At 45.1% G+C, this 26072-nt stretch overlaps 1 protein-coding gene across 2 annotated transcripts in view; it reads left to right on the forward strand.

Moving 5' to 3' along the window:
- LOC128655677 ((E3-independent) E2 ubiquitin-conjugating enzyme) overlaps nucleotides 1-26072 on the forward strand; it is a 109037-nt gene that overhangs the window by 6415 nt on the left and 76550 nt on the right. For both annotated transcript variants that reach the window (XM_053709263.1, XM_053709270.1), the window contains exons 2-4: nucleotides 37-96; nucleotides 177-287; nucleotides 13701-13798. In XM_053709263.1, the coding sequence (XP_053565238.1) occupies nucleotides 37-96; nucleotides 177-287; nucleotides 13701-13798 (269 nt within the window). The remainder of the gene's footprint in view (nucleotides 1-36; nucleotides 97-176; nucleotides 288-13700; nucleotides 13799-26072) is intronic.

The following is a 26072-nucleotide window of genomic DNA, read 5'->3' on the forward strand; positions in this document are numbered from 1 at the left end:
AACCACTTAATAAAGCTACTTCCTGTTCTCTTACAGTTAAAGCTGGAAGACCGGTCACTTGTGCCCAGAGATGTTGTACGGCGAATGAGCACAAAGGTTTGTTACCTTTCCATAACGTTCCTCTTTTCGAGAGTTGTAGTTTAATCCTCTAACAACGTTGTGTTGTATCTCTGCAGGATAGTCAGTGTGGCACTGTGATTGATGTGAATATAGACTGTGTGGTTAAACTAGTGGGAACCAATTGCTTCTTGCACCCAGTCAACAGCAAAGATTTGCAGCACATTTGGGTAAGTGGGGAAAATGGTGACCCCTGTATTATAGAACTGTTTCAGGGGATACATCTATAATGACAAGAATCTGTGTGTGATGGCTCATATCTGCACTGTGTGTGTGTGATGGCTCATATCTGCACTGTGTGTGTGTGTGATGGCTCATATCTGCACTGTGTGTGTGTGTGTGTGTGTGTGTGTGATGGCTCATATCTGCACTGTGTGTGTGTGTGATGGCTCATATCTGCACTGTGTGTGTGTGTGATGGCTCATATCTGCACTGTGTGTGTGTGTGTGTGTGTGATGGCTCATATCTGCACTGTGTGTGTGTGTGATGGCTCATATCTGCACTGTGTGTGTGTGTGATGGCTCATATCTGCACTGTGTGTGTGTGTGTGATGGCTCATATCTGCACTGTGTGTGTGTGTGTGATGGCTCATATCTGCACTGTGTGTGTGTGTGTGTGTGATGGCTCATATCTGCACTGTGTGTGTGTGTGTGTGTGATGGCTCATATCTGCACTGTGTGTGTGTGTGTGTGTGATGGCTCATATCTGCACTGTGTGTGTGTGTGTGTGTGTGATGGCTCATATCTGCACTGTGTGTGTGTGTGTGTGTGTGTGTGATGGCTCATATCTGCACTGTGTGTGTGTGTGTGTGTGTGTGATGGCTCATATCTGCACTGTGTGTGTGTGATGGCTCATATCTGCACTGTGTGTGTGTGATGGCTCATATCTGCACTGTGTGTGTGTGATGGCTCATATCTGCACTGTGTGTGTGTGATGGCTCATATCTGCACTGTGTGTGTGTGATGGCTCATATCTGCACTGTGTGTGTGTGTGATGGCTCATATCTGCACTGTGTGTGTGTGTGATGGCTCATATCTGCACTGTGTGTGTGTGTGATGGCTCATATCTGCACTGTGTGTGTGTGTGTGTGATGGCTCATATCTGCACTGTGTGTGTGTGTGTGTGATGGCTCATATCTGCACTGTGTGTGTGTGTGTGTGATGGCTCATATCTGCACTGTGTGTGTGTGATGGCTCATATCTGCACTGTGTGTGTGATGGCTCATATCTGCACTGTGTGTGTGATGGCTCATATCTGCACTGTGTGTGTGATGGCTCATATCTGCACTGTGTGTGTGATGATTCATATCTGCACTGTGTGTGTGTGTGTGATGATTCATATCTGCACTGTGTGTGTGTGTGTGTGATGGTTCATATCTGCTCTGTGTGTGTGTGTGTGATGGCTCGTATCTGCACTGTGTGTGTGTGTGTGATGGCTCGTATCTGCACTGTGTGTGTTTGATGGCTCATATCTGCACTGTGTGTGTGTGTGATGGCTCATATCTGCACTGTGTGTGTGTGTGATGGCTCATATCTGCACTGTGTGTGTGTGTGATGGCTCATATCTGCACTGTGTGTGTGTGTGATGGCTCATATCTGCACTGTGTGTGTGTGTGATGGCTCATATCTGCACTGTGTGTGTGTGTGATGGCTCATATCTGCACTGTGTGTGTGATGGCTCATATCTGCACTGTGTGTGTGATGGCTCATATCTGCACTGTGTGTGTGTGTGATGGCTCATATCTGCACTGTGTGTGTGTGTGTGATGGCTCATATCTGCACTGTGTGTGTGTGTGTGATGGCTCATATCTGCACTGTGTGTGTGTGTGTGATGGCTCATATCTGCACTGTGTGTGTGTGTGTGATGGCTCATATCTGCACTGTGTGTGTGTGATGGCTCATATCTGCACTGTGTGTGTGTGATGGCTCATATCTGCACTGTGTGTGTGTGTGTGATGGTTCATATCTGCACTCTGTGTGTGTGTGTGTGATGGCTCATATCTGCACTGTGTGTGTGTGTGATGGTTCATATCTGCACTCTGTGTGTGTGTGTGATGGCTCATATCTGCACTGTGTGTGTGTGATGGTTCATATCTGCACTGTGTGTGTGTGTGTGTGTTGGCTCATATCGGCACTGTGTGTGTGTGATGGCTCATATCTGCACTGTGTGTGTGTGTGATGGCTCATATCTGCACTGTGTGTGTGTGTGTGATGGCTCATATCTGCACTGTGTGTGTGTGTGTGATGGCTCATATCTGCACTCTGTGTGTGTGTGTGATGGCTCATATCTGCACTCTGTGTGTGTGTGTGATGGCTCATATCTGCACTGTGTGTGTGTGTGTGTGATGGCTCATATCTACACTGTGTGTGTGTGTGATGGTTCATATCTGCACTCTGTGTGTGTGTGATGGCTCATATCTGCACTGTGTGTGTGTGATGGTTCATATCTGCACTGTGTGTGTGTGATGGCTCATATGTGCACTGTGTGTGTGTGTGTGTGTGATGATTCATATCTGCACTGTGTGTGTGTGTGTGTGTGATGGTTCATATCTGCTCTGTGTGTGTGTGTGTGATGGCTCATATCTGCACTGTGTGTGTGTGTGATGGCTCATATCTGCACTGTGTGTGTGTGTGTGTGATGGCTCATATCTGCACTGTGTGTGTGTGTGATGGCTCATATCTGCTCTGTGTGTGTGTGATGGCTCATATCTGCACTGTGTGTGTGTGTGATGGCTCATATCTGCACTGTGTGTGTGTGTGATGGCTCATATCTGCACTGTGTGTGTGTGTGATGGCTCATATCTGCACTGTGTGTGTGTGTGTGATGGCTCATATCTGCACTGTGTGTGTGTGTGTGTGATGGCTCATATCTGCACTGTGTGTGTGTGATGGCTCATATCTGCACTGTGTGTGTGTGATGGCTCATATCTGCACTGTGTGTGTGTGTGTGTGATGGCTCATATCTGCACTGTGTGTGTGTGTGTGTGATGGCTCATATCTGCACTGTGTGTGTGTGATGGCTCATATCTGCACTGTGTGTGTGTGTGTGTGTGATGGCTCATATCTGCACTGTGTGTGTGTGTGTGTGATGGCTCATATCTGCACTGTGTGTGTGTGTGTGTGTGATGGCTCATATCTGCACTGTGTGTGTGTGTGATGGCTCATATCTGCACTGTGTGTGTGTGTGTGTGTGATGGCTCATATCTGCACTGTGTGTGTGTGTGTGTGTGATGGCTCATATCTGCACTGTGTGTGTGTGTGTGATGGCTCATATCTGCACTGTGTGTGTGTGTGTGTGATGGCTCATATCTGCACTGTGTGTGTGTGTGTGTGATGGCTCATATCTGCACTGTGTGTGTGTGATGGCTCATATCTGCACCTGTGTGTGTGTGTGTGATGGCTCATATCTGCACTGTGTGTGTGTGTGATGGCTCATATCTGCACTGTGTGTGTGTGAGTGATGGCTCATATCTGCACTGTGTGTGTGTGTGTGATGGCTCATATCTGCACTGTGTGTGTGAGTGTGATGGCTCATATCTGCACTGTGTGTGTGTGTGATGGCTCATATCTGCACTGTGTGTGTGTGTGTGATGGCTCATATCTGCACTGTGTGTGTGTGTGTGATGGCTCATATCTGCACTGTGTGTGTGTGTGTGATGGCTCATATCTGCACTGTGTGTGTGTGTGATATGGCTCATATCTGCACTGTGTGTGTGTGATGGCTCATATCTGCACTGTGTTGGTGCGTTCTGTGTGATGGCTCAATATCTGCACTGTGTGTGTCTGAGTTGATGGCTCATATCTGCACTGTGAGTCTGTGTGATTGGCTCATATCATGCACTGTGTGTGGTGATAGGCTCATATCTGCACTGTGTGTGTGTGTGATGGCTCATATTCTGCACTGTGTGGTTGTGTGTGTGCTTGGCTCATATCTGCACTGTGTGTGGTGTGATTGGCTCATATCTGCACTGTGTGTGTGGGATGGCTCATATCTGCACTGTGTGTGTGTGTGTGTGATGGCTCATATCTGCACTGTGTGTGTGTGTGTGCTGCTCATATCTGCACTGTGTGTGAGTGTGTGATGGGCTCATTATCTGCACTGTGTGTGTGTGTGTGATTGGGCTCATACTGCACTTGTGTGAGTGTGTGATGGTCTCATATCTGCACTGTGTGTGTTGGTGTTGAGGGATGGCTTCATATCTGCTACTGTGTGTTTGTGTGTGATGGCTCATATCTGCACTGTGTGTGTGTGTGTGTGTGATGGCTCATATCTGCACTGTGTGTGTGTGTTGTGATGGCTCATATCTGCACTGTGTGTGTGGTGGTGTGATGGCTCATATCTGCACTGTGTGTGTGTGTGTTTGATGGCTCATATCTGCACTGTGTGTGTGTGTGTGTGGCTCATATCTGCACTGTGTGTGTGTGTGTGTGATGGCTCATATCTGCACTGTGTGTCTGTGTGTGTGTGTGATGGCTCATATCTGCACTGTGTGTCTGTGTGTGTGTGATGGCTCATATCTGCACTGTGTGTCTGTGTGTGTGATGGCTCATATCTGCACTGTGTGTGTGTGTGATGGCTATATCTGCACTGGTGATGTGTTGTGATGGCTCATATCTGCACTGTGTGTGTGTGTGTGATGGATCATATCTGCACTGTGTGTGTGTGTGATGGCTCATATCTGCACTGTGTGTGTGTGATGGCTCATATCTGCACTGTGTGTGTGTGTGATGGCTCATATCTGCACTGTGTGTGTGTGTGATGGCTCATATCTGCACTGTGTGTGTGTGTGATGGCTCATATCTGCACTGTGTGTGTGTGTGATGGCTCATATCTGCACTGTGTGTGATGGCTCATATCTGCACTGTGTGTGATGGCTCATATCTGCACTGTGTGTGTGTGTGATGGCTCATATCTGCACTGTGTGTGATGGCTCATATCTGCACTGTGTGTGTGTGTGATGGCTCATATCTGCACTGTGTGTGTGTGTGTGATGGCTCATATCTGCACTGTGTGTGTGTGTGTGGGATGGCTCATATCTGCACTGTGTGTGTGTGATGGCTCATATCTGCACTGTGTGTGTGTGTGTGATGGCTCATATCTGCACTGTGTGTGTGTGTGTGTGATGGCTCATATCTGCACTGTGTGTGTGTGTGTGGGATGGCTCATATCTGCACTGTGTGTGTGTGATGGCTCATATCTGCACTGTGTGTGTGTGTGTGATGGCTCATATCTGCACTGTGTGTGTGTGATGGCTCATATCTGCACTGTGTGTGTGTGTGTGTGTGATGGCTCATATCTGCACTGTGTGTGTGTGTGTGTGATGGCTCATATCTGCACTGTGTGTGTGTGTGTGATGGCTCATATCTGCACTGTGTGTGTGTGTGTGATGGCTCATATCTGCACTGTGTGTGTGTGTGTGATGGCTCATATCTGCACTGTGTGTGTGTGTGTGATGGCTCATATCTGCACTGTGTGTGTGTGTGTGATGGCTCATATCTGCACTGTGTGTGTGTGTGTGATGGCTCATATCTGCACTGTGTGTGTGTGTGTGATGGCTCATATCTGCACTGTGTGTGTGTGATGGCTCATATCTGCACTGTGTGTGTGTGTGTGATGGCTCATATCTGCACTGTGTGTGTGTGTGATGGCTCATATCTGCACTGTGTGTGTGTGTGTGTGATGGCTCATATCTGCACTGTGTGTGTGTGTGTGATGGCTCATATCTGCACTGTGTGTGTGTGTGTGATGGCTCATATCTGCACTGTGTGTGTGTGTGTGATGGCTCATATCTGCACTGTGTGTGTGTGTGTGATGGCTCATATCTGCACTGTGTGTGTGTGTGTGATGGCTCATATCTGCACTGTGTGTGTGTGTGTGATGGCTCATATCTGCACTGTGTGTGTGTGTGTGATGGCTCATATCTGCACTGTGTGTGTGATGGCTCATATCTGCACTGTGTGTGTGTGTGATGGCTCATATCTGCACTGTGTGTGTGTGTGTGTGATGGCTCATATCTGCACTGTGTGTGTGTGTGATGGCTCATATCTGCACTGTGTGTGTGTGTGATATGGCTCATATCTGCACTGTGTGTGTGATGGCTCATATCTGCACTGTGTGTGTGTGTGTGATGGCTCATATCTGCACTGTGTGTGTGATGGCTCATATCTGCACTGTGTGTGTGTGATGGCTCATATCTGCACTGTGTGTGTGTGATGGCTCATATCTGCACTGTGTGTGTGTGTGTGATGGCTCATATCTGCACTGTGTGTGTGTGTGATATGGCTCATATCTGCACTGTGTGTGTGTGTGATATGGCTCATATCTGCACTGTGTGTGTGATGGCTCATATCTGCACTGTGTGTGTGTGTGTGATGGCTCATATCTGCACTGTGTGTGTGTGTGATATGGCTCATATCTGCACTGTGTGTGTGATGGCTCATATCTGCACTGTGTGTGTGTGTGTGTGTGTGTGTGATGGCTCATATCTGCACTGTGTGTGTGTGTGTGATGGCTCATATCTGCACTGTGTGTGTGATGGCTCATATCTGCACTGTGTGTGTGTGTGTGATATGGCTCATATCTGCACTGTGTGTGTGTGTGTGTGTGATGGCTCATATCTGCACTGTGTGTGTGTGTGTGTGTGTGTGATGGCTCATATCTGCACTGTGTGTGTGTGTGATGGTTCATATCTGCACTGTGTGTGTGTGTGATGGCTCATATCTGCACTCTGTGTGTGTGATGGCTCATATCTGCACTCTGTGTGTGTGATGGCTCATATCTGCAGTGTGTGTGTGTGTGTGATGGCTCATATCTGCACTCTGTGTGTGTGATGGCTCATATCTGCACTGTGTGTGTGTGTGTGTGTGTGATGGCTCATATCTGCACTGTGTGTGTGTGTGTGATGGCTCATATCTGCACTGTGTGTGTGTGTGTGATGGCTCATATCTGCACTGTGTGTGTGTGTGTGTGATGGCTCATATCTGCACTCTGTGTGTGTGATGGCTCATATCTGCACTGTGTGTGTGTGTGTGTGTGTGTGATGGCTCATATCTGCACTGTGTGTGTGTGTGTGATGGCTCATATCTGCACTGTGTGTGTGTGTGTGATGGCTCATATCTGCACTGTGTGTGATGGCTCATATCTGCACTGTGTGTGTGTGTGTGATGGCTCATATCTGCACTGTGTGTGTGTGTGATGGCTCATATCTGCACTGTGTGTGTGTGTGTGATGGCTCATATCTGCACTGTGTGTGTGTGTGTGATGGCTCATATCTGCACTGTGTGTGTGTGTGTGTGTGTGTGTGTGTGTGATGGCTCATATCTGCACTGTGTGTGTGTGATGGCTCATATCTGCACTGTGTGTGTGTGATGGCTCATATCTGCACTGTGTGTGTCTGATGGCTCATATCTGCACTGTGTGTGTCTGATGGCTCATATCTGCACTGTGTGTGTGTGTGTGTGATGGCTCATATCTGCACTGTGTGTGTGTGTGATGGCTCATATCTGCACTGTGTGTGTGATGGCTCATATCTGCACTGTGTGTGTGTGTGTGTGATGGCTCATATCTGCACTGTGTGTGTGTGTGTGTGATGGCTCATATCTGCACTGTGTGTGTGTGTGTGATGGCTCATATCTGCACTGTGTGTGTGTGATGGCTCATATCTGCACTGTGTGTGTGTGTGTGTGTGATGGCTCATATCTGCACTGTGTGTGTGTGTGTGTGTGATGGCTCATATCTGCACTGTGTGTGTGTGTGTGTGATGGCTCATATCTGCACTGTGTGTGTGTGTGTGATGGCTCATATCTGCACTGTGTGTGTGTGATGGCTCATATCTGCACTGTGTGTGTGATGGCTCATATCTGCACTGTGTGTGTGATGGCTCATATCTGCACTGTGTGTGTGTGTGATGGCTCATATCTGCACTGTGTGTGTGTGTGATGGCTCATATCTGCACTGTGTGTGATGGCTCATATCTGCACTGTGTGTGATGGCTCATATCTGCACTGTGTGTGTGTGTGTGATGGCTCATATCTGCACTGTGTGTGTGTGTGTGATGGCTCATATCTGCACTGTGTGTGTGTGTGATGGCTCATATCTGCACTGTGTGTGTGTGTGTGATGGCTCATATCTGCACTGTGTGTGTGTGTGTGTGATATGGCTCATATCTGCACTGTGTGTGTGTGTGTGATATGGCTCATATCTGCACTGTGTGTGTGTGTGATATGGCTCATATCTGCACTGTGTGTGTGTGTGATATGGCTCATATCTGCACTCTGTGTGTGTGTGTGATATGGCTCATATCTGCACTGTGTGTGTGTGATGGCTCATATCTGCACTGTGTGTGTGTGTGATGGCTCATATCTGCACTGTGTGTGTGTGTGATGGCTCATATCTGCACTGTGTGTGTGTGTGATGGCTCATATCTGCACTGTGTGTGTGTGATGGCTCATATCTGCACTGTGTGTGTGTGATGGCTCATATCTGCACTGTGTGTGTGTGATGGCTCATATCTGCACTGTGTGTGTGTGTGATGGCTCATATCTGCACTGTGTGTGTGTGTGTGATGGCTCATATCTGCACTGTGTGTGTGTGTGTGTGTGATGGCTCATATCTGCACTGTGTGTGTGTGATGGCTCATATCTGCACTCTGTGTGTGTGATGGCTCATATCTGCACTCTGTGTGTGTGTGTGTGTGTGATGGCTCATATCTGCACTGTGTGTGTGTGATGGCTCATATCTGCACTGTGTGTGTGTGATGGCTCATATCTGCACTCTGTGTGTGTGTGTGTGTGATGGCTCATATCTGCACTGTGTGTGTGTGATGGCTCATATCTGCACTGTGTGTGTGTGATGGTTCATATCTGCACTCTGTGTGTGTGTGTGTGTGTGTGTGTGATGGCTCATATCTGCACTGTGTGTGTGTGTGATGGCTCATATCTGCACTGTGTGTGTGTGTGATGGCTCATATCTGCACTGTGTGTGTGTGATGGCTCATATCTGCACTGTGTGTGTGTGATGGCTCATATCTGCACTGTGTGTGTGTGATGGCTCATATCTGCACTGTGTGTGTGTGTGTGTGATGGCTCATATCTGCACTGTGTGTGTGTGATGGCTCATATCTGCACTGTGTGTGTGTGTGTGATGGCTCATATCTGCACTGTGTGTGTGTGATGGCTCATATCTGCACTGTGTGTGTGTGATGGCTCATATCTGCACTGTGTGTGTGTGTGATGGCTCATATCTGCACTGTGTGTGTGTGTGATGGCTCATATCTGCACTGTGTGTGTGATGGCTCATATCTGCACTGTGTGTGTGTGTGTGTGATGGCTCATATCTGCACTGTGTGTGTGTGTGTGTGTGATGGCTCATATCTGCACTGTGTGTGTGTGTGTGTGATGGCTCATATCTGCACTGTGTGTGTGTGTGTGTGATGGCTCATATCTGCACTGTGTGTGTGTGTGATGGCTCATATCTGCACTGTGTGTGTGATGGCTCATATCTGCACTGTGTGTGTGTGTGTGATGGCTCATATCTGCACTGTGTGTGTGTGTGTGATGGCTCATATCTGCACTGTGTGTGTGTGTGTGATGGCTCATATCTGCACTGTGTGTGTGTGTGTGATGGCTCATATCTGCACTGTGTGTGTGTGTGTGATGGCTCATATCTGCACTGTGTGTGTGTGTGTGATGGCTCATATCTGCACTGTGTGTGTGTGTGTGATGGCTCATATCTGCACTGTATGTGTGTGTGATGGCTCATATCTGCACTGTGTGTGTGATGGCTCATATCTGCACTGTGTGTGTGTGATGGCTCATATCTGCACTGTATGTGTGTGTGATGGCTCATATCTGCACTGTATGTGTGTGTGATGGCTCATATCTGCACTGTGTGTGTGTGTGATGGCTCATATCTGCACTGTGTGTGTGATGGCTCATATCTGCACTGTGTGTGTGATGGCTCATATCTGCACTGTATGTGTGTGTGATGGCTCATATCTGCACTGTATGTGTGTGTGATGGCTCATATCTGCACTGTGTGTGTGTGTGATGGCTCATATCTGCACTGTGTGTGTGTGATGGCTCATATCTGCACTGTGTGTGTGTGTGATGGCTCATATCTGCACTGTGTGTGTGTGTGATGGCTCATATCTGCACTGTATGTGTGTGTGATGGCTCATATCTGCACTGTATGTGTGTGTGATGGCTCATATCTGCACTGTATGTGTGTGTGATGGCTCATATCTGCACTGTGTGTGTGTGTGTGATGCTCATATCTGCACTGTGTGTGGTGTGATGGGCTCATATCTGCACTGTGTGTGTGTGTGTGTGTGATGGCTCATATCTGCACTGTGTGTGTGGGTGTGTGTGATGGCTCATATCTGCACTGTGTGTGTGTGTGTGTGATGGCTCATATCTGCACTGTGTGTGTGTGTGTGATGGCTCATATCTGCACTGTGTGTGTGTGATGGCTCATATCTGCACTGTGTGTGTGATGGCTCATATCTGCACTGTGTGTGTGATGCTCATATCTGCACTGTGGTGTGTGTGATGGCTCATATCTGCACTGTGTGTGTGTGTGATGGCTCATATCTGCACTGTGTGTGATGGCTCATATCTGCACTGTGTGTGATGGCCATATCTGCACTGTGTGTGTGTGTGTGATGGCTCATATCTGCACTGTGTGTGTGTGTGTGATGGCTCATATCTGCACTGTGTGTGTGTGTGATGGCTCATATCTGCACTGTGTGTGTGTGTGTGTTGGCTCATATCTGCACTGTGTGTGTGTGTGTGTGATATGGCTCATATCTGCACTGTGTGTGGTGTGTGATTATTGGCTCATATCTGCACTGTGTGTGTGTGTGATATGGCTCATATCTGCACTGTGTGCGTGTGTGTGTGATATGGCTCAATATCTGCACTCTGTGTGTTGTGTGTGTATGGCTCATATCTCACTGTGTCGTGTGTGTGATGGCTCATATCTGCACTGTGTGTGTGTGTGATGGCTCATATCTGCACTGTGTGTGTGTGTGATGGCTCATATCTGCACTGTGTGTGTGTGATGGCTCATATCTGCACTGTGTGTGTGTGATGGCTCATATCTGCACTGTGTGTGTGTGATGGCTCATATCTGCACTGTGTGTGTGTGATGGCTCATATCTGCACTGTGTGTGTGTGATGGCTCATATCTGCACTGTGTGTGTGTGATGGCTCATATCTGCACTGTGTGTGTGTGATGGCTCATATCTGCACTGTGTGTGTGTGATGGCTCATATCTGCACTGTGTGTGTGTGATGGCTCATATCTGCACTGTGTGTGTGTGATGGCTCATATCTGCACTGTGTGTGTGTGATGGCTCATATCTGCACTGTGTGTGTGTGATGGCTCATATCTGCACTGTGTGTGTGTGATGGCTCATATCTGCACTGTGTGTGTGTGTGTGATGGCTCATATCTGCACTGTGTGTGTGTGTGTGTGATGGCTCACTGTGTGATGGGCTCATATCGGCACCTGTGTGTGTGTGATGGCTCCATATCTGCACTGTGTGTGTGTGATGGCTCATATCTGCACTGTGTGTGTGTGATGGCTCATATCTGCACTGTGTGTGTGTGATGGCTCATATCTGCACTGTGTGTGTGTGATGGCTCATATCTGACTGTGTGTGTGTGTGCTCTGCACTGTGATGCTCCATATCTGGCACTGTGTGTGTGTGATGGCTCATATCTGCACTGTGTTGTGATGGCTCATATCTGACTGTGTGTGTGTGATGGCTCATATTGCACTGTGTGTGTGTGATGGCCATATCTGCACTGTGTGTGTGTGATGCTCATATCTGCACTGTGTTGTGTGTGTGTGATGGCTCATATCTGCACTGTGTGTGTGTGTGTGTTGGATGCTCATATCTGCACTTGTGTGTGGGTGTGTGTGATGGCTCATATCTGCACTGTGTGTGTGTGTGTGTGATGGCTCATATCTGCACTGTGTGTGTGTGTGCTGTGGATGCTCATATCTGCACTGAGTGTTGAGTGTGGTGTGATGGCTCATATCTGCACTGTGTGTGTGTGTGTGTGTATGGCTCATATCTGCAGCTGTGTGTGTGTGTGTGATGGCTCATATCTGCACTCAGTGTGTGTGTGTGTGTGATGGGCTCATATACTGCACTGTGTGTGTGTGTGATGGCTCAAATATCTGCAATGTGTGTGTGTGTGTTGTGATGGCTCATATCTGCACTGTGAGGTGGGTGATGGCCTATATCTGCACTTTGTGTGTTGTGTGTGTGTGTTTACGGCTCATATCTGCACTGTTGTGTGTGTGATGGACTCATATCAGCAGTGTGTGTGTGTGTGTGTGTGTGTGATGGCTCATATCTGCACTGTGTGTGTGTGATGGCTCATATCTGCACTGTGTGTGTGTGATGGCTCATATCTGCACTCTGTGTGCGTGTAAAGATGGGTTGTGGTGTTGTACAGGCTGCAGTACATCCTGGCATTTGTGAGGGAACCATGCTGTGGCTTATCTTGCGCTGTGTGTGAGGGCACCGTGCTGTGCATGTGACGGCAGGCTGCCTTGCCATATCTAGGTGTGGGGGATCTGGGCTGTGCGTGTGACGGCGGGCTGCCTTGCCATATCTAGGTGTGGGGGATCTGGGCTGTGCGTGTGACGGCGGGCTGCCTTGCCATATCTAGGTGTGGTGGATCTGGGCTGTGCGTGTGACGGCGGGCTGCCGTGCCATATCTAGGGGTGGGGGATCTGGGCTGTGCGTGTGACGGCGGGCTGCCGTGCCATATCTAGGGGTGGGGGATCTGGGCTGTGCGTGTGACGGCGGGCTGCCGTGCCATATCTAGGGGTGGGGGATCTGGGCTGTGCGTGTGACGGCGGGCTGCCTTGCCATATCTAGGTGTGGGGGATCTGGGCTGTGCGTGTGACGGCGGGCTGCCGTGCCATATCTAGGTGTGGGGGATCTGGGCTGTGCGTGTGACGGCGGGCTGCCGTGCCATATCTAGGTGTGGGGGATCTGGGCTGTGCGTGTGACGGCGGGCTGCCGTGCCATATCTAGGTGTGGGGGATCTGGGCTGTGCGTGTGACGGCGGGCTGCCGTGCCATATCTAGGTGTGGGGGATCTGGGCTGTGCGTGTGACGGCGGGCTGCCTTGCCATATCTAGGTGTGGGGGATCTGGGCTGTGCGTGTGACGGCGGGCTGCCGTGCCATATCTAGGGGTGGGGGATCTGGGCTGTGCGTGTGACGGCGGGCTGCCGTGCCATATCTAGGGGTGGGGGATCTGGGCTGTGCGTGTGACGGCGGGCTGCCGTGCCATATCTATGTGTGGGGGATCTGGGCTGTGCGTGTGACGGCGGGCTGCCGTGCCATATCTAGGTGTGGGGTATATGAGCTGTGCGTGTGACGGCGGGCTGCCTTGCCATATCTAGGTGTGGGGTATATGAGCTGTGCGTGTGACGGCGGGCTGCCGTGCCATATCTAGGTGTGGGGGATCTGGGCTGTGCGTGTGACGGCGGGATGAGAAACATTTCTCGTCTCTGGCTGATTTGTTCCTGTACATACTGACTTAATGCTTATTATCTATTTAGCCCATAATGTATGGAGATTATGTTGCATACGACTGCTGGCTGGGCAAGGTGTATGACCTCAAGAACCAAGTTATCCTCAAGCTGTCTAATGGTTCCAGGTACCTTTTCCCTTCTTTTTAAATTGATTGATCACAGCAGGGTGGATTTAGTTTAAGTCAAATTGATTTAAATTACTATTTAAAGGTACAGTCGAGTCCAAAAAAAACTTTCATGTTTCAAATAGGACATGTAATTTTAATCAACTTTACAATGTACTTTTATCACCAATTTTGCTTTGTTCTCTTGGTATTCTTTGTTGAAACCTAGGAAGGCTCTCATGATTTCTAAGCCCTTAAAGGCAGCCTCTTATCACATGCTTTTTTATTTGCTTTTCACAACAGGGGAGAGCTAGTTCATGTGAGCCATATAGATAACATTGTGATCACGCCCGTGGCTTGTTGCAGACACTGCACTCATTGGCTAAAATGCAAGTCAATAGATAATAAATAATATGTCATGTGATAAGGGGGCAGTCTGCAGAGGTAATTACAGAGGTAAAAAGTGTATTAATATAACTGTGTTGGTTATGCAAAACTGGGGAATGGGTAATTAAGGGATTATCTATCCTTTTAAACACAAATTCTGGTGTTGACTGTCCCTTTAAATCACTAATCCGTAAGACTCAATTTAAATAATGGTTTTCTACATAAAGGTTTCATTTTTAATATTATAACTTTTTATATTAGTTTTCCAGTTATGCCAGACAATTAATTTATTTGGTTATTACCATTCGAAATACAGGCAGTCCCCAGGTTACAGACATGGTAATAACCAAAATAAATATAATTTAAAAAAGACTTAAAGGGACAGTCAACACCAGAATTTTTGTTGTTTTAAAATATAGATAAATCCCTTAATTATCAATTCCCCAGTGTTGCATAACCAACACAGTTATAATTTTACACGTTTTACCTCTGTAATTACCTTGTATCTAAGCCTCAGCAGACTGCCCCCTTATTTCAGTTCTTTTGACAGACTTGCATTTTAGCCAATCAGAGCTGTCTCCATTGTAAATTCACGTGCATGAACTCATTGTTATCTATATGAAACACGTGAACTAATGACCTCTAGTGGTGAAAAACTATCAAAATGCATTTCAAGGTCTAAGAAATTGGCATATGAACCTCCTAGGTTTAACTTTCAACTAAGAATACCAAGAGAACAAAGCAAAATTGGTGATAAAATTAAATTGGAAAGTTGTTTAAAATTACATGCCCTATTGGAAAGATGAGGGGTTTTTTTTGGACTTGACTGTCCATTTTAAGGGACAGTCAAGTCCAAAAATAAACTTTCATGATTCAGATAGGGCATGTAATTTTAAACAACTTTCCCATTTACTTTTATCACCAATTTTGCTTTGTTCTCTTGGTATTCTTAGTTGAAAGCTAAACCTAGGAGGTTCATATGCTAATTTCTTAGACTTTGAAGACTGCCTCTAATCTGAATGCATTTTGACCACCATAGGGCATTAGTTCATGTGTTTCATATAGATAACATTGAGCTCATGCATGTGACGTTACCCTGGAGTGACCACTGATTGGCTAAAATTCAAGTCTGTCAAAAGAACTGAAATAAGGGGGCAGTCTGCTGAGGCTTAGATAAAAGGTAATCACAGAGGTAAAAAGTATATTAATATAACTGTGTTAGTTATGCAAAACTGGGGAATGGGTAATAAAGGGATTATCTTTCTTTTTAAACAACAACATTTCTGGTGTTGACTGTCCCTTTAAGTACAACTCATACTTACAAATAAAATAGAGTTTTATCGCCAATCCTTTTCACGATAACCCAAAATATTCAAAATCCAATTGTCACAAGGAAAGAAAGTGATGTGACATTTTCTGAACAGGGGCACAGATAGCAAAACAAACTTTTCCCTATGATATCCAAAAGTAAAAAAATGTTTGGCTAGAGTTTCACCTAAAAAAAAAAAAAAAAAAGTGCCTGTTCCAAATTACAAACAAATTCAATTTAAGAACAAACCTACAGAACCCATCTTGTACTTAATGGACTGCCTGGTACATTGGAATGAATGACGTTATTGGGAGTTGAACTTTCTCCAGTTTAATAGGTTAATCATTCTTTATTAATTGGAGAAAAAAAATCATTACTTTTTAAATTATAATTGAACTAGTTTTATTTAACTAAAGAAAAATAATCAAATTATTAACAGCAATCCATTATTTAACTAAAACAATATCATTATAGTTTTTACTTTCATTTTAAAGGGACACTGAACTCATATTTTTTCTTTTGTGATTCAGATAGAGCATGAAATTTTAAGAAACTTTCTAATTTACTCCTATCAAATTTTCTTCATTCTCTTGGTATCTTTATTTGAAATGCAAGAATGTAAGTTTAGATGCCGGCCCATTTTTGGTTAGCAACCTCGGTTATTATTGCTGATTGGTGGATAAATTCATCCACCAATAAAAAAGTGCTGTCCAGAGGTCTGAACTAATAAAAAAGCTTAAATGCCTTCTTTTTAAAATAAAAAAATAGCAAGAGAACGAAGAAAAATTGATAATAGGAGTAAATTAGAAAGTTACTTAAAATTGCATGCTCTATCTGAATCACAAAAGAAATAATTTGGGTTCAGTGTCCCTTTAATGCTTGCCCCTCCCTCCTCACACTTAGGTCCTTGTGCAGATCAGTTCCACTCCATTCAATATTGTATTCATTGAGCTTCTTGAAACTTATTAAAGGTTTATGCTGTGTACAAAGGTTTGCAGGGGAGCAATGGCATAAAAATTACTTAACAATTTACTTCTATCATATGCTTCATTCTCTTAGTATTCTGAAATGCACACACAGGTAGGCTCAGGAGCAGCTATGCACCACTATAATCTAGCTACTGATTGGTGGCTGCTGATATATGCCTCTTGTTGTTGGCTCACCCAAAGGATGCCAAGACAATGAAGCTCATTTAATAACAGAACTAAATCTGAAAACCTGTTTTTCTCTATCTAAATCATAATAGAAACATTTGGGGTTTTTGAGATCCTTTAAGATCTATTTCTCAACTCTGTATGTTTTGCTGTGAAGAAGAGGCGCGTTATCTCTGCAGACACATACTCAGTTTTACGTACTACAAAACAAAGAGTATGTGATATCTTCTAGACCGAAAAGAAAATGCTCCTCTGGGGGAGGCGGCATTGTGAATGGGCTAATTTAATTAATTTACCAAAAAAATAATTGCAGCCCTGTTGCTACATAAACATAAATCCTTATTTCAGGGGGAATAACCTTTTGGCTTTTAATATATCTTAAATATAAAACTATCTTTCTCCAACATTGGTGTGTCCGGTCCACGGCGTCATCCTTACTTGTGGGATATTCTCTTCCCCAACAGGAAATGGCAAAGAGCCCAGCAAAGCTGGTCATATGATCCCTCCTAGGCTCCGCCTACCCCAGTCATTCTCTTTGCCGTTGCACAGGCAACATCTCCACGGAGATGGCTAAGAGTTTTTTGGTGTTTAAATGTAGTTTTTATTCTTCAATCAAGTGTTTGTTATTTTAAAATAGTGCTGGTATGTACTATTTACCCTGAAACAGAAAAGAGAAGAAGATTTCTGTTTGTGAGAGGAAGATGATTTTAGCAAACGTTACTAAAATCGATTGCTGTTTCCACACAGGACTGTTGAGATGAAGTAACTTCAGTTGGGGGAAGCAGTTGGCAGACTTTTCTGCCTGAGGTATGACTGGCCACATTTCTAACACGACTTGGTAATGCTGGAAGGCTGTCATTTTCCCTATGGGGACCGGTAAGCCATTTTCTTAGATTAAGTATAAGAATAAAGGCTTTATAAGGGCTTAAAAAACTGGTAGACATTTTTCTGGGCTAAAACGATTACTTGCTAAGCATATTTGACAGATTATAGCGCTTTATAGTTATTATAATCTTGGGGATTGTTGTTAAAAAAACGGCAGGCGCTGTATGGACACCTTTTTCAGATGGGGGCCTTCTCTAGTCATAGGCAGAGCCTCATTTTCGCGCCACTAATGCGCAGTTGTTTTTGGAAGGCAAGGCATGCAGATGCATGTGTGAGGAGCTAAGATCCACTGAAAAAGCTTATAGAAGGCGTCATTTGGTATCGTATTCCCCTCTGGGCTTGGTTGGGTCTCAGCAAAGCAGATTCCTGGGACTGTATAGGGGTTAAATGTAAAAACGGCTCCGGTTCCGTTATTTTAAGGGTTAAAGCTTTCAAATTTGGTGTGCAATACTTTTAAGGCTTTAAGACACTGTGGTGAAATTTTGGTGAATTTTGAACAATTGCTTCATACTTTTTCGCATATTCAGTGATAAAGTGTGTTCTGTTTAAAATTTAAAGTGACAGTAACGGTTTTATTTTAAAACGTTTTTTGTGCTTTGTTGACAAGTTTAAGCCTGTTTAACATGTCTGAACCATCAGATAAACGATGTTCTATATGTATGAAAGCCAATGTGTCTCCCCATTTAAATATATGTGATAATTGTTACATGGTGTCCAAACAAAGTAGGGAAAATGATGCCACAGATAATAATAGTGCCCAAGATGATTCTTCAGATGAGGGGAGTAAGCATGGTACTGCATCACCCCCTTCTGTGTCTACACCAGTTTTGCCCACACAAGAGGCCCCTAGTACATCTAGTGCGCCAATACTTATTACTATGCAACAATTAACGGCTGTTATGGATAATTCTATTGCAAATATTTTATCTAAAATGCCTACTTATCAAAGAAAGCGCGATTGCTCTGTTTTAAACACTGAAGAGCAAGAGGACGCTGATGATAACGCTTCTGACATACCCTCACACCAATCTGAAGGGGCCAGGAGGGAGGTTTTGTCTGAGGGAGAAATTTCAGATTCAGGGAAAATTTCTCAACAAGCTGAACCTGATGTTGTAACATTTAAATTTAAATTAGAACATCTCCGCGCACTGCTTAAGGAGGTATTATCTACTCTGGATGATTGTGACAATTTGGTCATTCCAGAGAAATTATGTAAAATGGACAAGTTCCTAGAGGTTCCGGTGCCCCCCGATGTTTTTCCTATACCCAAGCGGGTGGCGGACATAGTAAACAAGGAATGGGAAAGGCCCGGCATACCTTTTTGTGCCTCCCCCTATATTTAAGAAATTATTTCCTATAGTCGACCCCAGAAAGGACTTATGGCAGACAGTCCCTAAGGTCGAGGGGGCGGTCTCTACTCTAAACAAACGCACTACTATTCCCATAGAAGATAGTTGTGCTTTTAAAGATCCTATGGATAAAAAATTAGAGGGTTTGCTTAAAAGAATGTTTGTTCAGCAAGGTTACCTTCTTCAACCAATTTCATGCATTGTTCCTGTCACTACGGCAGCGTGTTTCTGGTTCGAAGAACTAGAAAAGTCGCTCGATAAGGAATCTTCGTATGAGGAGATTATGGACAGAGTTCATGCACTTAAATTGGCTAACTCTTTTATTCTAGATGCCGCTTTGCAATTAGCGAGATTAGCGGCGAAAAATTCTGGGTTTGCTATCGTGGCGCGCAGAGCGCTCTGGCTAAAGTCTTGGTCAGCGGATGTGTCTTCCAAGACAAAATTGCTTAACATCCCTTTCAAGGGCAAAACACTGTTTGGTCCTGATTTGAAAGAGATTATTTCAGACATCACCGGAGGAAAGGGCCACGCCCTTCCTCAGGATAGGTCTTTTAAGGCTAGAAATAAGCCTAATTTTCGTCCCTTTCGCAGAAACGGACCAGCCTCTACTTCTACATCCTCTAAGCAAGAGGGTAATACTTCTCAACCCAAACCAGCCTGGAGACCGATGCAAGGCTGGAACAAGGGTAAGCAGGCCAAGAAGCCTGCCACTGCTACCAAAACAGCATGAAGGGATGGCCCCCGATCCGGGACCGGATCTGGTGGGGGGCAGACTTTCTCTCTTTGCTCAGGCCTGGGCAAGAGATGTTCAGGATCCTTGGGCACTAGAAATAGTTTCTCAAGGTTATCTCCTGGAATTCAAGGAACTACCCCCAAGGGGAAGGTTCCACAGGTCTCAATTATCTTCAAACCAAATAAAAAGACAGGCATTCTTACATTGTGTAGAAGACCTGTTAAGGATGGGAGTAATTCATCCAGTTCCAATAAGAGAACAAGGGATGGGATTTTACTCCAACCTGTTCATAGTTCCCAAAAAAGAGGGAACGTTCAGACCAATTCTAGATCTCAAGATCCTAAACAAATTTCTCAGGGTTCCATCATTCAAAATGGAAACCATTCGAACGATCCTTCCTACCATCCAGGAAGGTCAATTTATGACCACGGTGGATTTAAAGGCTGCGTACCTCCATATTCCTATCCACAAGGAACATCATCAGTTCCTAAGGTTCGCTTTTCTGGACAAGCATTACCAGTTTGTGGCACTTCCTTTCGGATTAGCCACTGCTCCGAGAATTTTCACAAAGGTACTAGGGTCCCTTCTAGCGGTTCTAAGACCAAGGGGCATTGCAGTAGTACCGTACTTGGACGACATCCTGATTCAAGCGTCGTCTCTGTCAAAAGCAAAGGCTCATACGGACATCGTCCTAGCCTTTCTCAGATCTCACGGATGGAAAGTAAACATAGAAAAAAGCTCTCTTTCCCCGTCAACAAGAGTTCCCTTCTTGGGAACAATAATAGACTCCTTAGAAATGAGAATTTTTCTGACAGAGGTCAGAAAATCAAAACTTCTAAGCTCTTGTCAAGTTCTTCATTCTGTTCTTCGTCCTTCCATAGCGCAGTGCATGGAAGTAATAGGATTGATGGTTGCAGCAATGGACATAGTTCCTTTTGCACGAATTCATCTAAGACCATTACAACTGTGCATGCTGAAACAGTGGAATGGGGATTATACAGACTTGTCTCCGACGATTCAAGTAGATCAAAGGACCAGAGATTCACTCAGTTGGTGGCTGATCCTGGACAACCTGTCACAGGGAATGAGCTTCCGCAGACCAGAGTGGGTCATTGTCACGACCGACGCCAGTCTGGTGGGCTGGGGCGCGGTCTGGGAACCCCTGAAAGCCCAGGGTCTATGGTCTCGGGAAGAATCTCTTCTCCCGATAAACATTCTGGCACTGAGAGTGATATTCAATGCTCTCAAAGCTTGGCCTCATCTAGCAAAGGCCAAATTCATAAGGTTTCAATCAGACAACCTGACGACAGTTGCATATATCAACCATCAGGGGGGAACAAGGAGTTCCCTGGCGATGGAGGAAGTGACCAAGATAATTCAATGGGCGGAGGATCACTCCTGCCACTTGTCTGCAATCCACATCCCAGGGGTGGAAAATTGGGAAGCGGATTTTCTGAGTCGTCAGACATTCCATCCGGGGGGAGTGGGAACTCCACCCGGAAATCTTTGCCCAAATAACTCAATTATGGGGCATTCCAGACATGGATCTGATGGCGTCTCGTCAGAACTTCAAGGTTCCTTGTTACGGGTCCAGATTCAGGGATCCCAAGGCGACTCTAGTAGATGCACTAGTAGCACCTTGGACCTTCAACCTAGCTTATGTTTTCCCACCGTTTCCTCTCATTCCCAGGCTGGTAGCCAGGATCAACCAGGAGAGGGCTTCGGTGATCTTGATAGCTCCTGCGTGGCCACGCAGGACTTGGTATGCAGACCTGGTGAATATGTCATCGGCTCCACCATGGAAGCTACCTTTGAGACAGGACCTTCTTGTTCAAGGTCCATTCGAACATCCGAATCTGGTTTCTCTCCAACTGACTGCTTGGAGATTGAACGCTTGATTTTATCAAAGCGTGGGTTTTCAGATTCTGTAATAGATACTCTGATTCAGGCTAGAAAGCCTGTAACTAGAAAAATTTACCATAAGATATGGAAAAAATATATCTATTGGTGTGAATCTAAAGGATTCCCATGGAACAAGATAAAAATTCCTAGGATTTTATCCTTTCTACAAGAGGGTTTGGAGAAGGGATTATCTGCAAGTTCTCTGAAGGGACAGATTTCTGCGTTATCTGTTTTACTTCACAAAAGGCTGGCAGCTGTGCCAGACGTTCAAGCGTTTGTTCAGGCTCTGGTTAGAATCAAGCCTGTTTACAGACCTTTGACTCCTCCCTGGAGTCTTAATCTAGTTCTTTCAGTTCTTCAAGGGGTTCAGTTTGAACCCTTACATTCAGTAGATATTAAGTTATTATCTTGGAAAGTTTTGTTTTTGGTTGCAATTTCTTCTGCTAGAAGAGTTTCTGAGTTATCTGCTCTGCAGTGTTCTCCGCCCTATCTGGTGTTCCATGCAGATAAGGTGGTTTTGCGTACTAAGCCTGGTTTTCTTCCGAAAGTTGTTTCCAACAAGAATATTAACCAGGAGATAGTTGTACCTTCTTTGTGCCCGAATCCAGTTTCAAAGAAGGAACGTTTGTTACACAATTTGGACGTAGTCCGTGCTCTAAAATTCTATTTAGAGGCCACTAAAGATTTCAGACAAACTTCTTCTTTGTTTGTTGTTTATTCTGGTAAAAGGAGAGGTCAAAAAGCAACTTCTACCTCTCTTTCTTTTTGGCTTAAAAGCATTATCCGTTTGGCTTATGAGACTGCCGGACGGCAGCCTCCTGAAAGAATCACAGCTCACTCCACTAGGGCTGTGGCTTCCACATGGGCCTTCAAGAACGAGGCTTCTGTTGACCAGATATGTAAGGCAGCGACTTGGTCTTCACTGCACACTTTTGCCAAATTTTACAAATTTGATACTTTTGCTTCTTCAGAGGCTATTTTTGGGAGAAAGGTTTTGCAAGCCGTGGTGCCTTCCATTTAGGTGACCTGATTTGCTCCCTCCCTTCATCCGTGTCCTAAAGCTTTGGTATTGGTTCCCACAAGTAAGGATGACGCCGTGGACCGGACACACCTATGTTGGAGAAAACAGAATTTATGCTTACCTGATAAATTACTTTCTCCAACGGTGTGTCCGGTCCACGGCCCGCCCTGGTTTTTTTAATCAGGTCTGATGAATTATTTTCTCTAACTACAGTCACCACGGTATCATATGGTTTCTCCTATGCATATTTCCTCCTGTACGTCGGTCGAATGACTGGGGTAGGCGGAGCCTAGGAGGGATCATATGACCAGCTTTGCTGGGCTCTTTGCCATTTCCTGTTGGGGAAGAGAATATCCCACAAGTAAGGATGACGCCGTGGACCGGACACACCGTTGGAGAAAGTAATTTATCAGGTAAGCATAAATTCTGTTTTTAGAATTTTTTTTTATTTTATTTCTCTTCCCCTTCAGTGCCATATGGACGTAGGTACTTTTTCAACAGTACACACTGGGCAAATAACTGTGTGATATAGTACCTACATCCAACATGGTCAGTTTAGACAGCCGAGATTGCAGCCGGGGGCAGAAGGCATCTGCCTTCATAGGGTAAGGGGGTACTGATCATGCTTCTTTCACCATATGAAGCCAGATCACTTTGTCACTGTATCTGCTATGGTGGTGCCGTGGGGGAGAGAGGGAGTCAGGTGGTTAGCCCATCGCTAGAGAGGGAGGAATGGGAGGGTTCCCTATGGTACAGAAAATTATTTCACCTGCATGATACATTTCTGAACATCTGGCGGCTCCTTTAAAGCGATACTAAACCCTATTTTTTTTTTTCTTTCAAGATTCAGAGCAGCAATTTTAAGCAACTTTCTAATTTACTCCTATTTTTTCTTTGTTCGCTTGCTATCTTTATCTGATAAAGCAAGATTGTAAGCTTAGGAGCCTGGGTTGCGCTTGCTGATTGGTGGCTAAATGTACCCACCAGTCAGCAAGCGCTATCCAGGGTGCTGAACCAAAAATGGGCCAGCTCCTTAGCTTAGAGTCCAGCTTTTTCCAAATAAATATAGCAAGAGAACGAAGAAAAATTAATAGGAGTAAATTCAAAAGTTGCTTAAAATTGCATGCTCTATCTGAATCATGAAAGAAAATATTTGTGTTTAGTGTCCCTTTAAGCTGTTCTTGCCGGTACTGTAAGTTGGACACACTCCTGATCTCTCCATCTATAATTGCATCTCTCTCCATCTGCTCTGCTTTTAAGCTATTCACGCATGCCTTAGTGATCTCTGCATTCACTTAACACAGACAAGTGTTCCTTGGTCTCTACATTCTCAGCCTTTGCAAAGGCAGCCTTGGTATCTGCCAACCCATGCAGGAAAATCTGCACACGGTCTATCTTAACAAGCATAGTATGTCCTCTCCACTCAATCTCGCTCATCGTAGCAGCCTGCTTGGCACTTGTCTGGGTGATCAGAACCTCCTATTTTTTTTTTTCATGATAAAGAAAAGAAACGGTTGACCCCAGGTGCTTATTAGTATTAGTTATTTGAGCGCCAACAGACTCCACAGCACTTATACAAATCTACATATATCACACCCCAATCTACTACTCAACCATCTGGGTATAATGCTAAAACTTCACATTTAACCTGAATTAAAAGGGAACAAAAAAACGTAAGTAAAAGTAATTCTACTCCCTGTGAAGTTAATCCGAGCCCTGTACAAAATGGGAACTATCCCCATTGGTGTACGTACAGCAAAATAAAAAGATCCCTATAAATGTCTGTAGAAATTGCTTTAAACCCCCCCAAAGGAGCAAATGAGGACGGGCACTATCTACCCTCATGCTGTACAGCTGCACCAATTATTTAAAAAGAACTGGGTGTCCCTGTACTAAGCTGTGACGGATACCCCGCTACCCCGACTGGGTAGCGCCGTCGACCGGGTCCTTCCTCTGCCTAGAACAAGTGGCTATGTAGCACAGGAAAGTGATTCTAGCAGGAGCCCACCCAAATAACTAGACAGACTAGCATTCAGGTGAAAAATAGAACTGATTTTATTGAAAACACACACTCCTTTTATACAGACAGCTCATATTGATAAGACCCTGGACAATCCCACTATTTTCCCGCCATTCCTGCCCCTCCAGACAACCCGGCACCTCCATAGGAGCCACAGTCCCACATAATCCCAATACATAGGGGTGGCGGTTTCAGGGTGATCCCGGTGGAGCGGCGGCACTTCCAGGGTGTAATTTTAAAGCTCTTGGTGCCCAGATGCCAAAAATCAGCATGATTTGTTACTGGGGACTGGAGTTAGTCTATTGAAGTTATGGGGTTAGGGGTGTCCAAAACCCCCGGTTCCTAAAGGAGCTCCCCTCTGATAGTTGCCACAGCTCTTGACCTTTTATACACACTTCACAAAACAAGCAAACAAAAGCTTCCAGAGATTGTGGCTGCTCTGAGGAGCCCAAAACCACTGAGAAACAACAGGTTGTAGGGGGGGGGGGGGGTAGCCTTAGCTGTCTGGTATCCGTGACATAAGCCTCCTAAAAAAAAAAATGACATGTATGCATAGCAATTATAGTTCATAAGATCAATCAAACCTCAATGTAGGGGCAAAGTAGCCCTTAGCACATTCACTTTAACATCAGGAAGCAGCTCTGAAATGCCTGATGTACGTTTTGCTGAAGCTTTATCAAAGGCGAGCCGCTCCCAGATCTGTCGAGTATAAATCAGGTTAAACCACCAATCGTCTTAGTAATTCTAACCTACATTCACTCAGTAGCCTAATATGAGATACGCATTGTTCCCACGTGGTGACCATAATTATGCATTCATCACATGATACCACGTCATGTTACATGTCCTTGTCATTCATTCATGAGGTAAAATAGTCCCATGTTCAACATAACGCCGACACAAGATTAAGAAGTCACCATGTGGGTGGAGCCTCACAGGCACTAGCATCTCAACTTACTTTTTCCACAGTAAACTTATGCCTATTTCCCATATTGAAATTCAATGTTTTTCTTAAAGGGATAGTAAACCCCAACATTTTCTTTTATGATTCAGATAGAACATACAATTTTAAACAACTTTCCAATTTACTTCTATTATAAATTTTTCTTCATTCTGTTGTTATCCATTGCTGAAGGGACAGCATTGCACTACTGACAGGAAGCTGAAAATATCTAGTTAGCCAATCACAAGAGACAAATTTGTGCAGGCACCAATTAGCAGCAGCTCCCACTAGTGTATGATATGTGCGTATTCATTTTTTAACAAGGGATACTAAGAGAACAAAGCACATTTGAAAATAGAAGTGAATTTAAAAGTGTCTTAAAATGACATGCTCTATCTGAATCTTGCACATTTAAATTTTGACTTTCCTTTCCCTTTAAGTCTCAGGCAGCGTGAGCAATATCCCTTTTACCATTGGAAATCCCAATGAAACTGTCCATTTAGCTGCTACAATTCCTTAATAATCTGGGTTATTTCCAGCCCCTGCTTTACTCCTGCAACCGGACACTCGTTCTTGTCTTATTCTCATCCAT

Source organism: Bombina bombina, chromosome 1 (assembly GCF_027579735.1).
Source record: "Bombina bombina isolate aBomBom1 chromosome 1, aBomBom1.pri, whole genome shotgun sequence".
Taxonomy (NCBI): Eukaryota; Metazoa; Chordata; class Amphibia; order Anura; family Bombinatoridae; genus Bombina; species Bombina bombina.